The 16593-nt window shown below is 41.9% G+C and overlaps 2 protein-coding genes across 4 annotated transcripts in view; one reads left to right on the top strand and one right to left on the bottom strand.

Moving 5' to 3' along the window:
- Positions 1 to 14162, top strand: part of POLG2 (DNA polymerase gamma 2, accessory subunit) — a 34945-nt gene extending 20783 nt beyond the window's left edge. The window contains exon 10 of the mRNA XM_067715032.1: positions 14148 to 14162. The gene's annotated coding sequence lies outside the window, so the exon portion shown is untranslated. The remainder of the gene's footprint in view (positions 1 to 14147) is intronic.
- The window catches only part of MILR1 (mast cell immunoglobulin like receptor 1), a 29445-nt gene that overhangs the window by 4054 nt on the left and 8798 nt on the right, over positions 1 to 16593 (bottom strand). The window contains exons 3-7 of one of the 3 annotated variants that reach the window (XM_067715035.1): positions 14366 to 14650; positions 12624 to 12737; positions 6115 to 6204; positions 5334 to 5402; positions 4836 to 4916 (exon numbers count right to left, since the gene is read on the bottom strand). In XM_067715035.1, the coding sequence (XP_067571136.1) occupies positions 4864 to 4916; positions 5334 to 5402; positions 6115 to 6204; positions 12624 to 12737; positions 14366 to 14650 (611 nt within the window). In that variant the 3' untranslated portion in view covers positions 4836 to 4863. The remainder of the gene's footprint in view (positions 1 to 4835; positions 4917 to 5333; positions 5403 to 6114; positions 6205 to 12623; positions 12738 to 14365; positions 14651 to 16593) is intronic. The other 2 variants (XM_067715036.1, XM_067715037.1) reach the window with 2 other exon arrangements.

The raw sequence follows: 16593 nt of genomic DNA, 5'->3' as shown, positions 1-16593 counted from the left end.
ATACCTTGGAATGGATAGCATCTAAAATCATACGGAAACCCCCACCAGGTGGGAGAAGTTAACTCTATGCTGCCCACAAGCACGTAGACCCCAGACTGGTTTGAACCAGAAGGCTGATGATGCTAACTAACTCCCACTTACCTCCCCATCAACCAATTAGAAGCATGTCCACCACCTGATCATGCCCTCCTCTTTGAACCATTACTGTAAAACTCTTCACTTCCCCCTCCAGGTTGGGACACACAGGTTTGAGGGCATGAGCCTGCTGTGGCCCCCTTTGCCTGGCAAAGCAATAAAGCTATTCTTTTCTACTTCACCCAAAAAAACAAAAACAAACAACAACAACAAAAACCAATTTACCATAGCATCAGAATATCAAGTACTTAGGACTAAATCTAACAAAAGATGTGCAAGCTGTTTATGCAGAAAATGATAAAATGCTATTGAGAGAATTGAAGAAGACATAAACAAATGGTGAGATATTTGTAGTTGGGAGAACTCAATACTGTAAAAATGTTAAGTCTCCCCAAATTGATCTACAAATTCAATGCAATATCAATCAATCCCTATTATGTTCATTTTTTCTTTAAGAAAATAATAAGCTGAGTCTAAAATTTATACAGAATGCAAAAGGTCAAGAATAGCTAAGACATTCTTAAAAAGAACAAGGTGGGAAAATTGTTCTTGCAGTTATCAAGATGCATTTGAAAGCTGAGTATGACATTGATATGGAGAGATAAGCAGAGCAATGAAACAGAATCTAGAGTGCAGAAAGACCCACATGTATATGGGCATTTGATTTGTGACAAAGGTGACAGTGCAGTTTAGTGGGGAAAGGACAGTCTTTTCAGTAGACAGTGCTGGAACAACGGGGTATGTCCATGCGGGGGAGTGGAAACAAGTATGATGGCAATTTCACATTACAGAAACAATTCCAGGCGGATATCAACTGAAATATGAAAGTAAACTAAAAGAGCCTTTAGTAGATAGTAGTATATGGTAATACTTGTATGACCTCAAGTTGAAAAAATATTCATCTGGGCACACATCCACAAAAAAACACTAACCATAAAGGACATGTCTGGACTTCCCTGGCGGCACAGTGGTTAAGAATCCACCTGCCAATGCAGGGGACACAGGTTCGAGCCCTGGTCCGGGAAGATCCCACATGCTGCGGAGCAACTAAGGCCATGCCCCACAACTACTGAGCCTGCACTCTAGAGCCTGCAAGCCACAACTACTGAAGCCCAGGGGCCTAGAGCCCGTGCTCTGCAACAAGAGAAGCCACTGCAATGAGAAGCCCACGCACCACAACGAAGAGTAGCCCCCGCTCACCACAACTAGAGAAAGCCCGTGCCCAGCAACAAAGACCCAACACAGCCAAAAATAAATATATAAATAAATTTTAAAAAAGAACCAAAGGGAAACTTCTAGACATGAAAAAAGTGTAACTATTGAAATGAAAACTCAATAGATCCTCTTCCTCTTCCTTTTCTTCTTCCCCTCCTAAACAATTCATGCAAAAGCCATGTGGGTGGGGCTCAACATCTGCTCAGTGGGTAGGTACAGGCGGAAGCCACAGAAATTCAGAGTTGGGTGAGGAGGGAGTTGTGAGGATAAGTACACTTGACACTTAACTGCCCGTGGCAGTTATTATTTTTGTCGTTATTATAGTTGTTACAAAGGAAATGTTGAGAGATGGCAGAGCAACCACCAGTCACATCCTCTGGGCCCCACCTCTGATTCCAGCTGCATCTGAGGCCTCACCCACTTTGTGCTGACAGCTTTCTTGCTTTAACTATACAATACATATCACTCCTTTTCTGCCCTGGGGCTTTCCAGTGCCCTGGGTGAGACGCCAATGGAAGTGCACTTGGAATGCCCACATGCACAGCCTAGAAGTGGGAGATGCATCACCTCCTGGGGCAGCCCTTAGTGGGGGATGGAAGCTGATGGGTAAATGCTTCTCACTATCAGTCCTCAAGTGGACAATTCTGAGAGACATTTTTTCACTCTGCAGATGGTTCCAGTGGGGTCAAGCGCCAGTTGCCCACAGCAATGCCCAGCTCAACCTTATACCTTGTTCTGGCTTTTCCTCCAGTCCCTCACGCCTGTTCCCTAGTGTCCCTTCTGTTCCACACAAGGCCTTTTCTCAGGCTCTGCTTTCCAGGCTAGCTCAGGATAAGACTATCAGAAGGCCCTAGAAAGCAGCCCTGGGAAACGGAATTCCTCCCAGGATGAATGGCAATAAGGACTCTGTTGCCGGTGGTAAGGGGAGTGGAGATAATCCTTACATGCCATAGCTTCACAATTTCTAAGACTTTCCCCTGCAGTGGGGAAGGGAGCAGAGGTAGATAATGAAGCACTAGGTTATGCAATAGTTCTAGCACTTGAAAGGCATGAGGCAATAGTAATTATATGGATTGTGGAGTTGGTTGGCTTCTACTAACTGCTTTAGAAGCTTTGCAAGAGAAAATGAGAGGCTGTCAATTCAGGGCATGCTGTGAAACCCAGGGGCATTCTGGACTTCAAGACCTCAAAAGGTCTTCATAGGGGACTTCCCTGGTGGTCCAGTGGGTAAGACTCCACACTCCCAATGCAGGGGGCCTGGGTTCGATCCCTGGTTGGGGAACTAGATCCTGCATGCATGCCACAATGAAGAAGCAACTAAGACCCAGTGCAGCCTGCATACATACATACATAAAAAAATAAGGTCTTAATAGGATCAAATCCAGTTACTGGTATGCTCATTAATTTGCTAGCCCCTCCCCACCCCTTTCCTTCTCTATTTCACTCTCCCTGGGCCCTCATATAAACAACCTGCACCAAGTCCTTGCCTCAGGCTCTGCTTCATGATTGAGACATGAAGAAGCAACGGTGGGCAAGTCACTAAGTTTATAACCTCAAAGACTTAATGATTTCTAAGGGGAACAGCCAATTAGTATGACTCAAGCTAAGCATGATCAATCATACTATGAATAGCTAGTCATTGTTTTAGTTCTTACTTTGTGCCAAGCCCTGTTCCAAACCTTTTACATCCATTACCTGAGTTAATTCTCACAGCAGCTCCATGATGTAGGTATTATTTCTCTCTCTCCCCCTCCTCTCCCCCACCCTCTCAAGTGAGGAAACTGAAGCCCAGGGAGTTTATGTAACTTACCCAGAGTCACACAGTTAGCACAGGACTGAACCTGGATTCAGCTCACTCTGACTCCACAGCCCCCACACTCTTAGCCTCTGTGATATACCAATTTCTTCCAAATAACAATATCAACAGAGAAAGGGGGGAAATTATGTTCATGAATGCTGCTTTAGGCAACAAAATCCTCAAATTCATCTGGACCTGTGTGCACAATATCCTTTCCCACCCTGAAGATGCATTCCCACAGCCAGTGCTGCTGCTGTTCTTTGCTGGGATTTAAGTCCCAGTTCAACCACGTACCAAGCTAGGGATGACCCTGAGAAATTATCCCATTTAAGCCTAAATTTCCTTACCTGTAAAAGCAAGTTAATAATACTGGCCTTGTAGGTGTTCCACAGATTTAGTGTCTAATAGCTATGATTTTGCTAGTGAAAGGTCCATTGTTGGGAACAGAGAAAAAGAACAGAGCAGAACAATTTTGGTCAAGTTATTTTGTTTGTCTGGAACCCAAGAAATGCCTCTTGGCTTTACTGGACTTAACTTATAACTCCTAGGATAAGAGATTCAAACCAGAAATAATTTTGTCCCCTGAAGTGGGCTGAATGTTGGCTCCCCAAAAAGACAAGTCCTAACTCCTGGAACCTGTGAATATCACCTTATTTGGAAAAAGTGTCTTTGCAGATGTAATTAATAAGTTAAGGATCTCAAGATGAGGTCAACCTGGATTGACCTAAATCTGCTGACCAGTGTCTTTATAAGAGAAAGGCAGAGGGAGAGAAGGCCACGTGAAGATGAGGCAGAGATTGGAGAGGTGCTGCCACAAGCCACGAAACACCAGGAGCCACCAGAAACTGGAAGCGGCAAGTGAGACTTCTGCCCCAGAGCCTTTGGAGGGAGCGCAGCCCTGCTGGCACCTTGACTTTGGATTTCTGACCTCTGGAACCGTAAGAAAATACATTTCTGTTGTTTTAAGCCACCAGTTTGTGGTAATTTGTTACAGCAGTCCTGGGAAACTAATCTACTTCTCTCTTCTCCCCCAAGTCAACTCTGCGCTGTTCTCTTGACAGAGAGCTGATGGGAAATGCAGCATATAAAGGCATGCCTTTGACATGACCTAAATCTTGATGACTGAGAAAGTCCATGGAAATCAATATAAATAATTTTGCAGGCTTCCAGAAGCTGAGAGCAAATTTTAATGGCAATGGATAATAAATGTGTACTTGTTGAGTAATCTTGCCTTCCTCCAATGGTGACTGCAGGTGCCATTTTCTTCAGACACCTTTTCAAGGTCACCAGTTTTTGTTTTAGAATTTAGACATGGCTTTTGCTCTGTGTGTCTGCTTCTGAACCTTTAATGGGCATAGGGATGGGTAGATGATCGTTGTAGCGCTTCCAGGATGCACTTATGAAGAGCATAGTGGTTGAACAATTATTCTTTATTAAATGGTGTGGTCATGGGGGAAATGGTCCATGCCTAAAAATAGCAAAAGCATTTAAAAACTGTCACTAGTCAGGATCCTATCTGACAAACCTGTTGTCTGATGACAGGATTGGATGTACCTGAAAGGGCCAAAGGATAGTGTTTAAACATGAAAAACAGTGATTCACTTTAGGTAACCAGGTGAAACCTTTTTAAGTGTCAATCAGGTTTGCTTTTTCGTTATGGAAATCAGCTTTATAAAAAGCATCTTACCCTGAGATGTAGTTTCTATCTTTAAATCTCAGAAGATGAGTTCAGAATAGACATATCCAGTTTTACAATCATTACAGGTTTCTATAATATAAAAGAGAAAATAATTCAGTAAACTTAGGATATATATCCATAGAAGCTCTTAAAAAATTCTATTTTAATAGCTGGGTGGCCTGACAGAACCAAGTATTAACTGTATTTTTTTTTCCTGGACTATATTAAATGATGTATTCTTGAAAAGTTTTTAGAAGTGCACCTGCATCCTTCTCTCTGGATTTTTTATATGATATTCTCCCCTCCACATCCTTCTCTCCTCCCCATCTACCCATCTCCTGATGAAATTTGTTAGGAGCCATGGTACTGATTGCTATTGGTTTCCTAGGGTATGCATGTTGCCCCCATTCATCCCATCCTTGGGTTCCTAAAGCCTAGGAGTATGGTGACCTCACAGAGACTACTCTCCCATTTCGATAGCATCCCTTATCCCAAACTGTGGCTCACCCTGATCTCTCGGTGCCACCTCCTGGAACATGGGGGTGGCATAATGTATCTCCTGAGAGTATTCAGTCCCTGGGTAAAAGACAAGAAACAGAGTTATTGGGCCTATAATCCAAATCTCTGATCACTTGAGGGCAGTGGCTTGCCAGCTACCCTCACAATGTCACGTCACCTCTGGACTTTGCAGAGAGTAGTTACCATCTCAGGCTTTGGAAACACATTGCCTTGGTTCTAAGCCTGGCACAGATTTCTCATCTGTACAGTGGGAATGATATAAATTGGGAGTTAGTGGCGTTTGTACCAGACAGGGCAGGTAAATTGCTTAGCACTGTGCCTGGCACATGACCGGCCCTCAGTGAGCGTTGGCTGGGATTGTTCTCATTGTTGGCCAAGGTCCTGGGTCTGTTTACTATAAAGCAGCAAATGATGCCAGCCTTAAGAGGTGATCATCAAAGAGATTGGAACACAGTGTGGATCATTCTGAACTGATAGAAAAAAATCTCCAAGATACGTTGTTAAGTGAAAAAATCAAGGGGTAGAATGACATATCTATGACATGCTACCATTGCTACCATTTATTTAGATGCTAACATACACATAAAATATCTGTGGAAGGATTTTAAAATTGGTTAAAGCCTCTGGAAAGTGGGATAGGGTGTCAGGATGGAAGGGAGACACTATCCTCTGCTTCTGCAATTTTTTACACATGTGTCTGTACGACCTTAAAAATTTTTTAAAGACAAAAACCCCAAACCAACCAGAATCACCAACAAAGTTCTCTTACCTGCTTGATTTTTACAGATATTTGTATATATTCCATCTTCCACGGGTGTATTTCCATAGACTCTGGGTGCATTATCTTTCATAGCTTTTCCTGTATAAATTGGTGCAGAATCATTAAATTAAACTACTTTAGCCACAGGAGGGGAATTCCCCAGAGTTCTGAAAGAATGACCTGCTCCAATGGCCTAAACTGTTGTCTATTAAAGGAAAACCATAGACTCAGCAAGGAGTCCGTAGCATCTGCTTCTCTAAGGAAGGAACCCTTCTGATTTATTTTCTTGGGTCTGCAAATAACATCCTTTGCCTATCAGATTATGCTTGAGATGGCCAGAGACACCTTTTCTTTCCTTCGCTGAAAAGAATAGGCTGTAAAAAGCTTTGTAATATCTGTGATAGTAAATTACCCAGCTGACTTCCATTTAGTCCTGGGCAGTACTCAAGAATATTAATTCCACTTTTGTAAGACCCTGCGCTTTTTGTAGGAAGAGGAGACATGTTTTTTAAAAGTATGAGATGCAATAAATTTAAGAGGATTGAAATCATATCAAGCATCCTTTCTGATCACAACAGTATGAGACTAGAAATCACCTACAATAAAAACACTGCAAAAAACACAGACACATGGAGGATAAACAATATGCTACTAACCAACCAATGAGTCACTGAAGAAATTAAAGAGGAAATTAAAAAAATACCTGGAGACAAATGAAAATGGAAGCACAACCATCCAAAATCTAAGGGACCCAGCAAAAGCAGTTCTAAGAGAGAAGTTTATTGCAATACAATCCTAGCTCAGGAAACAAGAAAAATCATAAATAAACAACCTAACTTTACACCTAAAGGAAATAGAAAAAGAAGAAAAGTTAGTAGAAGGAAAGAAATAATAAAGATCAGAGTAGGAATAAGTGAAATAGAGACTAAAAGAAAACAGTAGAAAAGATTGATGAAACTAAGAACTGGTTCTATGAAAAGCCAAACAAAATTGATACACCTTTAGCTAGGTTCATCAAGAAAATAGAGAGCTCAAATAAATAAAATCAGAAATGAAAGAAGTTAAAACTGACACCACAGAAATACAAAGGGCTGTAAGAGATTACTACAAACAATTATACACCAATAAAATAGAAAACCTAGAAGAAATGGATAAATTCCTAAAATGTACAATCTCCTAAGACTCAATCAGGAAGAAATAGAAAATATGAAGAGACCAATTACCATTCAATATGAAATTGAATCAGTAATCAAAAAACTCCCAACAAACAAAAGTCCCAGACCAGATGGCTTCACAGGTGAATTCTACAAAATGTTGAAGAGGAAGGAACACTTTCAGACTCATTCTATGAGGCCAGTATCACCCTGATATCAAAACCAGACAAAGACACCAGAGAAAAAGAAAATTACAGGCCAGGGCTTCCCTGGTGGCGCAGTGGTTGAGAGTCTGCCTGCCGATGCAGGGGACGTGGGTTCGTGCCCCGGTCCGGGAAGATCCCACATGCCGTGGAGTGGCTAGGCCCGTGAGCCATGGCCGCTGGGCCTTCACGTCCGGAGGCTGTGCTCCACAACGGGAGAGGCCACAACAGTGAGAGGCCCACGTACCACACACACACAAAAAAATTACAGGCCAATATAACTGATGAACATAGATGCAAAAAGCTTCAACAAAATATTAGCACACCAAATTCAACAATATATTGAAAGGATCATACACCATGATCAAGTGAGATTTATCCCAGAGATAGAAGGATGTTTCAATATCCACAAATCAATGTGATACACCACATTAACAAATTGCATAACAATTATATGATCATCTCAATAGATGCAGAAAAAGATTTGGACAAAATTCAACATCAATTTACGGTAAAAACTGTCAACGTGGGTATAGAGGGAACATACCTCAACATAATAAAGACCATATACAACAAGCCCATGGCTAACATTATACTCAGTAATGAAAAGCTGAAAGCATTTCCTCTAAGATCAGGAACAAGACAAGGATGCTCACTCTTGCCACTTTTATTGAAAATAGTATTGGTAGTCCTAGCCATAGTAATCAGACAAGAAGAAGAAAAAAAGGAATCCAAATTGGAAAGAAAAAAGTAAAACTGTCACTGTTTGCAGATGACATACTATATATAGAAAATCCTAAAGATGCCACCAAAGAATTAGAACTATTAGAACAAATAAATGAATTCAGTAAAGTTGCAGGATACAAAATTAATATACAGAAATCAGTTGCATTTCTATACACCAAAAATGAACTATCTGAAAGAGAAATTAAGAAAACAATCCTATTTGTAATTGCACCAAAAAGAATAAAATACCTAGGAATAAATCTAACCAAGGAGGTAAAAGACCTGTACTTGGAAAACTATAAGACACTGATGAAAGAAATTGAACACAACACAAACAAATGGAAAGATATACCATGCTCACAGATTGGAAGAATTAATATTGTAAATGACTGTACTCCCCAAGGCAATCTACAGGTTCAGTGCAATCCCTGTCAAATTAGCAATGGGATTTTTCACAGAATTAGGACAAATAATTCTAACATTTGCATGGAAACACAAAAGACCTCAAATAGCCAAAACAACCCTGAGAAAGAACAAAGCAGGAGGTATCATGCTCTCTAATTTCAAACTGTACTACAGAGGTACAATAATCAAAGCAGTATGGGACTGACACAGAAAACAGACACATAGATCAGTGAAACAGACTAGAGTGCCCAGAAATGAACCCATGCTCATATGGTCAATTAATTTACAACAAAGGAGGTAAGAATATACAATTGGGAACAACAACACAGTAAATGGCATCGGGAAAACTGGACAGCCACATGCAAAAGAATCAACTGGCCTACTTTCTCACACCATCTACAAAAATAAACTCAAAATGGATTAAAGACCTAAATGTAAGATCTGAAACCATAAAACACCCAGAAGAAAACATAGGTAGTATGCTCTTTGACATTGCTCTTAGCAATATTTTTTTGGCTCTGTCTCCTCAGGCAAGGGAAGCAAAAGCAAAAATAAACAAATGGGACTACATCAAACTTGCACAGTGAAGGAGATTATCAACAAAACAGAAAAGCAGCCTACTGAATGGGAGAAGATATTTGCAAATGATATGTCTGATAAGGGGTTAATATCCAAAATGTAAAAAGAATTCATGCAACTCAACATCAAAAAACCAAACCCAATTTAAAAACAGGCAGGGAGTTCCCTGGTGGTCCAGTGGGTAAGACTGTGCTCCCAATGCAGGGGGCCTGGGTTCGATCCCTGACGGGGAACTAGATCCTGCATGCATGGCACAACTAAGAGTTCGCACGCCACAACTAAGAGCCCGCATGCTGCAACTAAAAGATCCCACATGCCGCAACTAAGACCTGGTGTGGCCAAAAACAAACAAGTAAATAAATATTTTTTTTTAAATTACCCCATTAAAAAAAATAAAAAGTAAAAACAGGCAGAGGAACTGTATAGACATTTTCCAAAGAGGACATACAGATGGCCAACAGGCACATGAAAAGATGCTCAACATCACTAAATCATCAGGGAAATGCAAATGAAAACCACAATGAGATATCACCTCACACCGTTCAGAATAGCTACCATCAAAAAGATAACTAACAAGTGTTGGCAAGGATGCAGAGTAAAGGAAACCCTCATGCACTGTTGGTGGGAATGTAAATTGCTGCAGCCAATATGGAAAACAGTATGGAGGTTTCTCAAAAAATTAAAAATATGATCCAGCAATTCCACTTCTGGATATTTTTCTGAAGAAAACAAAACACTAATTTTAAAAGATACATGCACCCCTGTGTTCATTACAGCATTATTTACAACAAACAGCCAAGCTATGGAAGCAATCTAAGTGTCTGTTGATAGATGAATGGATAAAGAAGATGTGGTATGTGGTACACACACAATGGAATATTACTCAGCCATAATGAAGAATGAAATCTTGCCACTTGTGACAACATAGATGCACCTAGAGGGTATTATGCTAAGTGAAATGAGTCAGACAGAGAAAGACAAATACTGTATGATTTCACTTATATGTGGAATCTGGAAAACAAGACAAATGAACAAACATAACAAAAAACAGACACACAGATACAGAGAACAAACAGGTGGTGCCACAGAAGTGGGGGGGTGAATGAAATAAGTGAGAGAGATTAAGAAGTATAAACTTCAAGTTACAAAATAAATGTCAGGGACTTCCCTGGTGGTGCAGTGGTTAAGACTCTGTGCTCCCAATTCAGGGGGCCCGGGTTTGATCCCTGGTCAGGGAACTAGATCCCACATGCATGCCGCAACTGCAAGTTTGCATGCCACAACTAACGAGCCCACGTGCCACAACTAACGAGCCCAGGTACCAGAACTAAGGAGTCCGCCTGCTGCAACTAAGACCCAGTGCAACCAAAATAAATAACTAAATAAATATATACAAAATAAATGAGTCGGGCTTCCCTGGTGGCGCAGTGGTTGAGAGTCCGCCTGCCGATTCAGGGGACGTGGGTTCGTGCCCCGGTCTGGGAAGATCCCACATGCCGCGGAGCGGCTGGGCCCGTGAGCCATGGCCACTGAGCCTGCGCGTCCGGAGCCTGTGCTCCGGAACGGGAGAGGCCACAGCAGTGAGAGGCCCGCGTACCGCAAAAAAATAAATAAATAAATAAATAAATAAATAATAATAAATGAGTCACAGGGATGAAATGTACAGCATGGGAAATATAGTCAATAATATAGTAATAGCTTTGTAACGAGACTTATCATGGTGGTCATTTTGTAATGTATAGAAATTCGAAGCACTCTGTTGTGCACCTGAAACTAACATAGTGTTGTAGGTTAATTATACTTCAATTTTAAAATGCTTTACATTACAAAAAAATTTTTTTTAATGTATGAGATGTATACATTTTGACATCTGTTTTCAAGTTTCCTGTCAACTGGGTCCTGGATTTCCGTGAATTAGGACTTTAGAGATGGAAGAAGGCCAAGAGCCTAACATATATCACTTAGTTCTCTCCCCAGGTCTGACAGTATCTCCCACGGCCCCATTTTACAGGTCAGAACGCTGAGGCTCAGGCAGGTGAAGGAGCCCACTCAAGGCCCCGAAGCTCACTGGCAGGTGTCGGTCCTGAGACACAAACTGTCTTTTGTGTAAATCTCAATATTCCTCCGTAGTAGTGTGCCAAATGAAAAGGCCACTTTGAAATCTTAACTAGAGGTCATAAGGCGTGAATTATGAAACGTAGTAAATGAGGTTTAATGCAGCACTTAAGGTGGGGCAGAGAGAATGAGGCTCTTTTTGTCTTCATGTACTGAGCTTCCTCTGAGTGGCAGACCCAGTGAGGACACTGTAAACTACAAAGCAAAGCTCTGGCAGTCTGAACCCACTACGTCATTTGCAGGCTTTGTGCAAAATGAAAATGCAGGGCCTCTTGTTTAAAAATTATTGAGATTTGTACACCCACGTTCAAAGCAGCACTACTCACAATGGCCAAAAGGTGGAAGAAATCCAAGAGTTCATTGATGGGTGAACGGGTAAACAAAGTGTGTGTGTGTGTATGTACACATATGTGCATGTGTGTGTGTATATATATGTGTGTGTATATATGTGTGTGTGTGTGTGTGTGTGTGTATATATATATATAATGGAATATTATTCAGCTTTTAAAATGAAGGAAAAAAATTTTTTGGGCCCCACCGCATGGCTTGTGGGATCTTAGTTCCCTGACCACAGATCAAACCCGTGCTCCCTGAAGTGGAAGCGTGGAGTTTTAACCCCTGAACCTCCAGGGAAGTCCTGAAATGAAGGAAATTCTGACACGTATACAACAGCGATGAACCTTGAGGACATTGTGTTAAATGAAATAAGCCAGTTACAAAAGGACAAATACTGTATGATTCCACCTATATGCGATTTCTAAAGTAGTCAAATTCATAGACAGAAAGTAGAATGGTGTTTGCCAGGGGCTGGGAGGAGAGAGAAATAAATGGGGAGTTACTGTTTAATGGGTACAGAGCTTCAGTTTTTGCAAGATGAAAAAGTGGATGGCTGGTGTTGGTTGCACAGGAATGTGAATGTACTTAATGCCACTGAATATATACTTAACAATGGCCAACAGGGTAAATTTTATTGTTATGCATATTTTACCACAATTAAAAAATAATATTAAAAAATTTTTTTATTGTATTACAAATTTCAAGACAGTGACAGCGGAGCATTAAACTGTCTCCTTAGCACGGGGCCCTGTGTGACTGCACAGGTCACACACCCACAAGCAGTCTAAATAGGGAAGTCTTTACCAGAGAAAAGAGAACTGTGCTATGTGTGAACCGTTCAGGAAGTCGTTCATTGCCTTCTCCTTTTGCATCTTTTCCTTCTCTTCTCATTTTCTTCACATCCCATTTCTGATTCCCCTTTCCCTTCCTCCTTGCCCTCACCCTGCTGTCTGTATCCAAAACCCAGGGAAAACAATGGCAAAGCTCCTAAGGAACTTACTTGCTTTGTACTTCGGTAGCATCCAAAATGCCAGAATTAGGATTATTACTATTAGCACCAGAAGCAGAAACCCCAGAAGCAGTAGCTGCAGGCAGAAAGGACAGCTCTCTCCTCCTGGAAGAAGACAGCATTCATTGGTCACTGCACAGCCTTCTTTTCCAATGATATTGAATTGTGAAATGTTCTGGAAAGGGTGATCACGACTGTCTCCCAGGTTAACCAATGTACCCTGAACCCTGAATCCCTGCCCTGCAACTTGAGAGTTAACTTGTTAGTGGGGTTCTTAAGGTTTATACCAAGTCCATCTTCCACAAGGGGTCATACACAAGGAAGAAGAAGCAGCACAGCATTTAACAGACAGATGTTGGCTACGTTGTTAGGGTTATAAGCCTGAGAACAGCCTGGCCATTTATTAGGCAAAGGCTTTAGTCATGTCGGCATGATTTATGTCACCCAAATACCTGCCACTTATTGAGTGTTAATTATATGCAGTCATTGTGTTAAGCACTTTACATGCATTACCTTATTTTTCTCATTGGTATTACTCCCATTTTACAATCAAGTAGAGTAAGACTCAGAGAGGTTAAGTGACTTTCCTAAAGTCACACAGCTAGTGAATTGAAGGCTGTGATTTGTAGGCGAAAGCCTGACTCTGGAGCCTGACTCCAACAGGTTGCCTCACTTGTTAGAACTTACTGAACACCCAGGTGTGGGCTCTAGATCTTCTGAGGATGAGGCCACATGAGGTGTTCAATGCCCAATTGTGCCTGCTACCTTTGCTAACCTAATTTTTGTTCTATCCTCCTACCTCGACCAATGTCCCTTCATAAGGCCAGATTTAAATCTAAAATTCTCAGACTCCTCAGAGTTCTGCACTGGAACATGACAGTATGGGGAGAGCCAGCCCCAGCCCTAGCCTGGCCCCCTTTCCACCCAGGCTCTGACATGCACCCTAAGGAGCCTGACATGCTTGTGGACACCCCCAGCCTGCATGGCCAAATGCCATCCCCCCACTCCCCACAAACAACTCCCTTGGTGTGGGCCCTGGAATGTTCACATCCTTACCATGGTCCACCCTTGGGAGGATGAGCTGGGAAGGAGACTTGTGCAGGCCCTGGAAGGTGGGTTCTGATCTGATTGGATAGGGAATTCAGGTCTAGGAACCTAGAGTAAGGTATAGAAAAGTGGGGGTATAGGGTCCAGGCAGACAAATCCCCATGGCTTATAGGAAGCTTATGGGAAGACACATGGCTAAGAAGCACCAGAGCAGTGCCTTCCAAAACACAAGGTTGGGACAGGAGCCATTCTTGCCTCAAGGAAAGGGTGGCACTGGAAGTCTAGACTCACCAAGCATTAAACAGCCAAGCAGGTGAGTACAGGTGTTGGAAGTGAATTTTAAAAATGATTTTAAAAAAGCAAAAGAAAATCAAGAGACCCAGCAGCTTCAAGAAAAATGCAAATTCTAATGTGACTGCTTAGAACCTGAGCAGTGAAAAGTCAAGACAGGAAGCAGGGTCAAGTCAGGAAGTCTTACTATTGATACAAGGTCCCTTCCTGCACCACTTTCCAGGCTTTTCTTTGGTTCCTTTATGGCAGAAAGCAAACCCATCAGAACGTGTGGACCCTACAGAAGGAAAAGCATTTGGAAGCAGGTGGGCAAAGTGGGAAATGGGCAGGCAGAGGAGTAGCTGGTTTCTGGAAGTAAATCCAGATCCTGTTGAAAGAGTTCAGGTCGCCTTTACCTGTTGAGGGTATGGTGATGAGTTGACTGTATTTTGCATGGCCAGGCAATCTGTTTTTAGCTTCACACCTATACTCTTTCCCTTCTCCAGTGTTATTCTTGGTTAAGTTAAATTCAGCAGGCTCCCTTACATTCTTGGAGATAACTGGTGATATGGCCATGTTTTTTTCAAAGAAAGTATAATTGATGGGCAGAGAGCCGTTGAATGAGATGCAGCGTAGCATTACGTATCTGTCTGTTTTTGTTTGAACAACACTGATGTTCAGCACTGGTGCAGTCACTGGATCTAGAAAAATAAAGTGCATGTTAAACAGATAAGCAGATTGGGTTCACTCACTCAGTCCACAAACATGGATGGGAGCCCTACTCTATTCCCAGCTGTTAACCCAAAGATGGATGACACCCCTCTTGAGAAGTCAAGTTGCTCACAAGGAGCTCCATCAGGAAGGATCAGTGGGTATGTGGTTAACCCCATGCCTCATGGCATGAACCAGGTTCCGAGAAAGCCAGAGGGTGGAGGACGTCTCTGCTTTGAGGAATCAGAGCGCAAACTTGCCTTTCATCAGAATTCACAATTTGTTTGTGGCTGATAGTATAATTTTGTCAAAGATCCAGCTCCAAGTACGTAGTTGAGAGGTGCTTTTATTCCCAATCATTGTAAGATTGCAGTGGGTTTTTTTTAAATCAAAGAAATCTAAAAATAGCATCTTTTCTAACTGTATTGTCATTTATAGAATCCGGCTGTACAATTGTCTTTCACTTCCTCCCGAAAGAAGGAAGTAATCCTGATAAATAGAGTCAAGGGAAATTCTTGACCAGAAATGAGTGGGTCTGGTAAGCTCTGTAAGATCATACCCTATATAATAAATTATATAGCTGGATAGTGGGAGAATCCACCTATATAATTTATTATATAATTCATTAATAAAACAGTATTATAGGGAAAGGAAAGATAATTGTTGAGTATCCATCATGTGTCGGGGTCACTACCCACATTATCTTGTTTCACTTCACAACAGTACTACAAGGTGGACAGCATCATGCCCATTGCACAGTTGAGCCAACTGTGATTCAGAGGCCACAGAGCTAGTAAATGGCAGAGCCAGGGCCAACTCCCAAGCATATGCGTTCGTTTTTAATAACACTGTGCCAATTTAACAGTCTGGCGCAGAAACAATGAAATATGTTTCATTGTTTAAGTCAAATCAAAGAAAATAATTTAGAGTCTTGTTGCTCCATCCCTCCCCTGAGCAGGAATCCCTGTGGCAGCATCCTTGACAGAATGGCACCCAGTGACGGTGGCCTCAAAGAGCAACTTTGTTTGGGAATAGCATCAATAGGATGTTTTTCCTATGGAACTGAAATCTACCTCCTGTAATTTTCAGGAAGGAGGAATTGAAACATTCATGAAGAAGCAGAGAGCATGGATTTCTCTCTGAGATAAGATGATTCAAACTAGAAGTACACTTCCCTGAGAGTTTGTAAAAGGACTGGTAAAGTGTATCACAGCATCACAGTGATCAAGGGAAGGGAGTGGTGACTCTTCAATAAATTACTTATATGTTTTAAATTAAAGGAGTATTTTAATGGGACTTCCCTGGTGGCGCATTGGTTAAGAATCTGCCTGCCAATGCAGGGGACAAGGGTTCAAGCCCTGGTCCAGGAAGATCCCACATTACGTGGAGCAACTAAGCCCGTGCGCCACAACTACTGAGCCTGCGCTCTAGAGCCTGCAAGCCACAACTACTGAAGCCCGCACGCCACAATTACTGAAGCCTGTGCACTCTAGGGCCAGCGTGCTGCAACTACTGAAGCCCACATGCCTAGAGCCCGTGCTCTGCAACAAGAGAAGCCACAGCAATGAGAAGCCTGCACGCTGCAGCAAAGGCCCAGTGCAGCCGAAAATCAATCAATCAGTCAATCAATCAAGGGGTCCTTTAAGGCTCATTCAGTTGCCACCTTCCCCAGAAAACTTTTCCTTAGTCCTCCAGGCGGAACTTCTCCCTCTTCCTCTGCTTCCTGTAGCACTTGGTCCCATCCTCTTAATACTTTTCTACTTCTTATTACATGATCCACTTGGATGTCTCCTGGTCACCTCAAACATAACCTGTTTGAAACTGAACTCTAGTTAATCTGCTAGTTAGTGAGTCAATTGGTAGGTAGATAAACATATGTTAAAATCCTGTTCTTTTTTAAAATGTTTTTTATTCATTCAATCATTCATTTATT

Source organism: Pseudorca crassidens, chromosome 19, assembly GCF_039906515.1.
Source record: "Pseudorca crassidens isolate mPseCra1 chromosome 19, mPseCra1.hap1, whole genome shotgun sequence".
Lineage (NCBI taxonomy): Eukaryota > Metazoa > Chordata > Mammalia > Artiodactyla > Delphinidae > Pseudorca > Pseudorca crassidens.
This window is presented reverse-complemented; position numbering and strand designations above follow the sequence as displayed.